At 34.6% G+C, this 7,079-nt stretch overlaps 1 protein-coding gene across 1 annotated transcript; it reads left to right on the top strand.

Moving 5' to 3' along the window:
- Positions 1-75: 75 nt before the first annotated feature.
- Positions 76-7,079, top strand: LOC138308512 (large ribosomal subunit protein P1-like). The gene is made up of 5 exons (XM_069249524.1): positions 76-280; positions 3,634-3,694; positions 4,250-4,378; positions 6,268-6,327; positions 7,003-7,079. Exons 1-5 carry the CDS (start codon positions 209-211, stop codon positions 7,014-7,016), a joined length of 336 nt encoding a protein of 111 aa, XP_069105625.1. The 5' UTR covers positions 76-208; the 3' UTR covers positions 7,017-7,079.

The following is a 7,079-nucleotide window of genomic DNA, read 5'->3' as shown; positions in this document are numbered from 1 at the left end:
TTTTTTTATAAAATTCGCTTGCTCGGGGTTTTGTTTTCGTTTACCAACAGGATATTTTTTCTACGAAACTAAATACAGCCTTTGCAACTTCCTCTTCCGCCATCATCGTCTGTAGGGTACACTGTTCTCAACAGAGCTAAGGCCAATCCGGCGACGTGTATTGTTAATTACAGACATCAAAAGAAAATAACCTCACCAGAACCTTAAGATGGCCTCTGACGACGAACTCGCATGCATATATGCCGCACTCATCCTCGCTGACGACAATGTAACCATTACTGTAAGTAGGTTCACAAACGTGTTTGGATTGATTGTTGTCAAATGTTGAGTCTATGTCATTTGAAAACGATGATACAGGTCTTGTCAGCAGTCTATATCTATGAAGTATACGTTGTCAGATCACTTTGTTAATGAGACATGGAAAGTTTGACCTATACGACGATGAAGAAGTCTTGGTTGGCAACTTGGCACTGTGCCATTGCTTTAACTTTTCTGAAAAATCTTACCTTTAGTGGCCAAGATCGATCTGTATAGGAATTGGTCGTCACTTGTTGCGATAGTTCTCTCTCGGTCACTTGTTAGTTTTGTCTGTTATTTCAAGCCAAATTTATTTGTTTCAAATGGATGTTCACTTGCTTCAGTCTTGCAATTGTATGTTGGAATACTGATTGAAGCTGTCAAAAGTTATCCCCCTTGGCATTTTAACAATTGACAAAATGAGTGAAAGGTCTTTTAAATTTGAGAAAATACTTTATACAAAGTGAAACACTGAGGATAGAATTGATATTAATAAAATCCCATAAACAATCACCAAAAAATAACAAAAATTACATGTTTGTCCATCTTGGATTTGACTTACTCCAACAATGTTAGAGGTATATAGCACGACGAGACACTTTTGGAATATTACGTCATGTCTAACCTCTAACTTCCCATATGCCTTTTAACGGATGCTGAGGGTAACATTTTCAAAGTTTGGATTGTGACAATATAAAATGTTTAAATCATATTTAAATCGTCATCAATGTCAAATACCTACCTCTTTTTCATAAATCAACAAGTATTTTGACAAAATCAGCAGCAAAATCCATTTAAAACAAATATTTGCATCTCCTAATGTAAACTTTCATGACCCAGACAAAACTTAATGATGAAAGCGATCTGGCCAGAAAAAACGAATTGCAATGTCCCCAAAACGCTTGATCTGCCTTTACTTTCATTCTGCCCGCCGGAATTCACATTCCGTTTTTTGTATTAACCAGCCGCCATATTTAAAACTAGGTCAAAATGTTATGGAAAGGGTTCATCATATCTAATCCACTAATATACTTTTTTTATGAGGCCTCAAGTTATTGTTCTTAGATAAATGGGATAATTAATACCTAAACTGTAATTACACATCGATGTTATCTATATGTTAGAGCTATAGATATTGATATTATTACACTTTTCCTTCCGCCTTCATCTGACGTCGGAAGCTCAGGCCTCAAAGTAGCACTTGGGAATGACTAGCCAATTGTCGAGTGACCTCTAAATTTTACTCGCCAAATGTTGTCAAGAGAAATTTATAAGATTCATATATTGATTTGATGTGTTAAGAGCTTTATTGAGACACCTTACACTATTGAGCAAGCAGATACACATATACAAGTATTAAAAACATGAAAAACATAATTTTGTGTTGGTCAAAACTCTTTTTATTCAACAACTGCAATGTCCCACTAAACAGCCTCTGTACTTCAGCTTCCTTTTTGTTTTAAACCATTTTTCAATCTGTTTAAATTTTATATACGGTAATATAAGTAATTTATATATAAATGTATAGTAATTATCAATATATCTCAAATTTATTCAGTTACTAATTCATATCGCGCCGATTAGGGTTATTATATTTTTATTTAAAATTGAATAAATTGGGCCTAATATCTCAGGCAGTAATGTACAAGCTTCCAAGAGTCCGTTTTTCGTTGCATATGTCTATAGCTACCAGCGGCTTGGAATTTAGTTGTGGCTTGGCGATTCTATACATGTATGCATTGACGAACTTTATGTGCATATCTTGCAATGTTTTTGCAACACATTGTTTGCGTTGTTTGAAAGTTGTGTCCGACTGTACTTTCGTTTGAACTTGAAGCGATAACAATATCATGAATGTCTTACTGTCTTTCTGTGTCACTCAAGCGTCTGTCTCTTTCGTAACAATCAGTAGTTGGACACAAAGTCTGTTTTGCCGGCCATTGATTAATTAATAAACCTGTTTACACATCTTTCAGAACATCGTACCTTCGTCATGTCTTGGCCACAACATTCGTTCAGCCATGTCGAAGCGTTTGCTTCCTGTTGATGTATTGGCTTCAGTCCCTTTTTTCACATGAATCCAGAGTCAAAACTGCCATTGTTCTCTGTTTGTTTTGACTTTTTAAAGCCAAAACAAGTCAGGGGGATTTGCCCCGGCCTTTTTGCCGCCATATTGCTACCGATACATGAGGTAGGGTCATCAAGACGCTTTACAGCAGGCAGTGATTATGCTTTTAAGCGCTTTTCTTACACAGATTAGATATGTGTAACTATTAAAAGAACCGAACACATAAAATAAATCCGGAAATATTAAGGAATTTTTTACTCGCCGTTTGGCGATACATTGTTAATTTTAACTCGCCTTTGGGAATATTTACTCGCATATGCGAGTAAATTTCTCTCAACTTTGAGGCCTGAAGCTGCATCAAAGAATTAACCCTTCAGGGGTGTAAAAATTTATTTCAAACCACTAGCCCAGGTCTAGAAGACACCAAAATTTCACTAGCCCGGCCTAAATATCTACTAGCCCAGCTAAAAAAAATGAAAAAATTTATAATATTGAAATTCAAATATTTTTAATTGAGTGTTTTTTTTTATTATTTGCATCTACTCTTTTTTTTAATTCAAATAAACATTAAGAAAATCTTTAATCTGTGTTATTTTTAGAACACAATTTTAAGATATTTTTTTAATTCTGAATCCGGATTCTGGATTCCTGACCTTTGACCCGGATATTAGAATAACCATAACAAATATGGCTGCCTGCTGCAGGCATGGCTTTGCTGCCGACTTTTTGAGGAATAGATTCCAGTTCTTTAACATCATTTTTGTAACTATTAAAATTTACTGATCTGATAGCTGAGATGACTTATTTGATGGTTTGTATATTATTTTTCTAGAACTTGTATTGCAAATTACGTCACTTTCACATGAAATGCTATGCATCACTATTCACTGTGGTGATCGGGAGGCCTACTGTACCTGTCTACAGTCGTCAATAAATTAGACAACATGACTCCAGATTAAGATTTAAAGTTAGATACGAATATTACATAGAATTGCAATGTTTTGAAGTGTTATTATGACTTGATTTTGATGTTTTTCGTTTTGAAATATCTTTGAAAAAAGTCACTAGCCCCGGGCTAGTATGACTAAAATTTCCACTAGCCCAAGCTGAAAATTTGGTAGCCCCGGGCGTCGGGCTAGTGGATTTTTACACCCCTGCCCTTCGGAAATGAGTCGACAGTCGGCAAAATAACATCCGATTAAAAACCGACTGACAAGTCGACTCTCATGTTATGGGAGTAGGACTTGACTATGATTTCTTTTTTTCAGGATGACAAACTTGCAACCATTCTCAAGGCCGCCAAGGTGAACGTGGAACCATATTGGCCAGGTAAATTTATCAACTGGAATTATTATCCACCTTTATCAATCAAATTAGACTTTTAATTCCAATCCATTATATGTGGTTTAGACTATTGACACTAGAATTGCAAATGTTATCATTTCATTTATAGATTCAGTTCTTAGTCCTGTGTTTTGAGGAACTTAACGAAATATAGTGATGTGTAATCAGCTAAAATTGACAATTAGTCATTGGGTCAAATTGGATGACCCATACGATAATTGCCTATTTATGGCTACTTTTGTCTTCATCGTAAGCAGTGTTTTTCGTGCAAGTTTTTTACTATATAAAATGGTGAAAATTATTGTAATGGAGAAATGTATGGAGGCATTCACACTGTAATTTGTGTTTTTACTGGAAAATTGTTGAAATCACAATAAGTTTTAATGTTTACCTGATTAATCGATTGTTTGATCGGTTGAGGGTCATTTATTAGTTAATCGACTATTACTGATCATCAATACAACACTAACGAACTGCTACAAAGTTACTATGTGTCAACTTTTATATATATATTATATAGCCTGTTATTATATCCACTAGGTCTTTTTGCCAAGGCTCTTGATGGTGTTAATGTGCGTGACCTAATCACGAATATTGGCAACTCCGCTGGATCTGGTGGACCAGCAGCTGGAGGAGCAGCCAGCGCCCCCGCAGCCGAGGAGAAGAAGGGTAAGTTACTTTAAAGGGAAGCATAAACTGAAACATTTGTCAAATTGACTAGTATGCATGTATGTCAACAACTGATGGTTTATGGGACTAGAATTGAGGAGTTGCGAACTCATTTATTTTCCTATGGGATAAATTAGGCCTTAAATATCTTTAAAAATTGGTGTTCTGGACTCGTCTTAAAAGTCGATTACTGAGACTTCCTCATTGTATTTTAGCAATGATGTTCAGTTCTTTAACTGGTAAAAATCACAAGTAAATTTATGTCAAAATTGTAAATACTGCTATAAATCTTAAGAACAAAAGCAAGGATCTTGTATTCCACAAATTTTGAGATGTATCATATTCATACAAGTAAAATTTTGGAGTTAGACGACTGGTTCGCCCGTTGTCAGTATAATGTGACCGGGTGGGGTGTGTTGCTTGGTGTCTTCGGCAGCATCCTTCAGTGAAATAGCACTAAAAAAGGGCAACAGTTCCACTATACAAGAAGACACAACACAAACATACTGCAGTCTCCCAAAACACGCACCTCGCACAACATACATGCAACACACCGCATACATGGGAGGCCGTCCTTACATGACCATATCTGTTAATAGGACGTTAATTAATCAAACAAACAAACTTATCAATAACATTATGGGGTTGATATATAAAATTATGTAAATGTTAGGGGTGTAACAATACATCAGACTATCGATCTATGGCAATTTCAAAAAGTCGATAACAATCGTCGATAGTACGCCAAACTATCGATAGTTTCAATAGTCCGATATTTTTCTGTAAATTGGACTAAAATCATGTACTCACAGAGGTTTCATACAGTAACAGTCATGATAAAATGTCACTTTTCCATACTGTTCAATCCAAACGCAAACACCGAAAATATTCTCAATCACAATCTTCATTGCGTTTGAGTTGTACTGACGCTAGCAGGTATAGGGAAGTAACTCTAAACCAATACTGCACTAGATGTAGGTCATGGCGGCCAATTCATTGACCAAATTGTAATTGAATTAAGAGTGCAATACGATCACAATACTAGAGCTGAAGCAAATAGCAGATTTTGGTATTCGAATATTCGTTTGATGTATTCATATAGTATTCGAATATTCAGACCTTAATGTCTAAGACCTTTGAAACTCCAAAAACTCTCCTTACTCATTCAAATTTTCCGCTCGCTACTGTACCGGTAGTAAATATGGGCTTCGTCCTTTGTGTATGGAGCAATTGCATGATGTTTTACGTCGGGGCTATGTTTATAACATCAGTATTATGACCGTTGCGATTGTAAACAACCATGCTTCAGTCGGCCGATTTTCCATGATTTAAATCATTTTATGATTGAACATGCATCTTGTACGTCATTATTTTCATCTTTATCATATTTCCAATATAAACAATTTCTTTTAAACGCTTTTTACTGATATTTACTGATATATAACTTTGCTAAACTGACGAGTAAAACGAGAATAAAACATTACGATTTTCACATGTGAATAACAATTTAATAATGCGTCATAAAGGATACTGGAAGGGAGGTAAATATTTATCAAATATTCTAATACTGTTTTAACATACGAATATTTGTTGATAAGTATTCATTTGTGAATATTCGTTTCAGCTCTACACAACACTAATGCAATTGTATCTTGCAATAACTTTAACTATCGCAATAATGTTTCCCTCAATAGCAATAGTATTGCAATAGTTGAAATCGTAGGCAATAGTCACCCCTAGTAAATGTATTTTATAATACCAAAGAAGAGAGTAGGATTTGATCCAATCAATGAGATATCTTCACTTTGATGAAAAATTCTGAAACAATCAATGAGATATCTTCACTTTGATGAAAAATTCTGAAACAATTCACATATTTGATTTTGCAGAAGAAAAGAAAGAGGAAAAGAAGGTGGAATCAGAGGAATCTGATGACGATATGGGCTTCGGTAAGTTAGCAGACAATGTAAAGGAATATACAGAAATATAAACTAATACACCTTTAATACACACAACCTTAAAGATGCTCCACCGCTGACAAATGGTATATTTTTACTATCAAAAACAGGAGCAGACGATTTAGTATTTTCTTTCAGTTGCAAAAGTTACTTTACACAATTACCACCATTGAAAAGTTTTAGCTTCTAATTTTACTTCAATTTAAAAATATGAAAAATTCTGTGGCGCTATATCTTATATGGAATTAAGTAATGATTGTGCATACACCAAAAGGCGAAATAAATTATTTTATGTTATTTTTTGTGTTAATTAGGCATATATATACACGATTAAACACCATTTAGTGTTCAAATGATGAATATCATTTATGCTGTGTCGGCGGTGGAGCATCTTTAATTTTCAAGCTTACCGAGATGGCTTCTGTCTATATTATTCTGACATGACTACATTGTAATCAATAGAGAAATGAGGCAAGATTGTTGGCAGTTTATATATCTCACCAGCTCTGTTGATATTCTATACACCATTTTAAACATTTGTCAGGTAAAAAGATACATAGAAAGTTTTAACTGAAGTCATTACTTATTTCTTGTTGAAAACATGGTTTTAGTACCATTCAAATTACTCATTTGTAATGTCTAACTTCTCATTTCTGTCATTTTCAGGTCTGTTCGACTAAGAAGATGGACATTTGTTTTTACTTTGTACGTTATTTGTCACATTAAAAACAAAAGTCATCCAT

The sequence above is a fragment of the Argopecten irradians genome, chromosome 15 (genome assembly GCF_041381155.1).
Source record: "Argopecten irradians isolate NY chromosome 15, Ai_NY, whole genome shotgun sequence".
Lineage (NCBI taxonomy): Eukaryota > Metazoa > Mollusca > Bivalvia > Pectinida > Pectinidae > Argopecten > Argopecten irradians.
This window is presented reverse-complemented; position numbering and strand designations above follow the sequence as displayed.

What these genes read in the sequence shown, in the direction of transcription:
- LOC138308512 (XM_069249524.1), top strand. Translation starts at nt 209, where the DNA reads ATGGCCTCTGACGACGAACTCGCATGCATATATGCCGCACTCATCCTC. An exon ending in ACGACAATGTAACCATTACT is followed by an intron (nt 281 to 3,633) that starts GTAAGTAGGTTC and finishes TCTTTTTTTCAG; the next exon opens with GATGACAAACTTGCAACCAT. An exon ending in CGCAGCCGAGGAGAAGAAGG is followed by an intron (nt 4,379 to 6,267) that starts GTAAGTTACTTT and finishes TTGATTTTGCAG; the next exon opens with AAGAAAAGAAAGAGGAAAAG.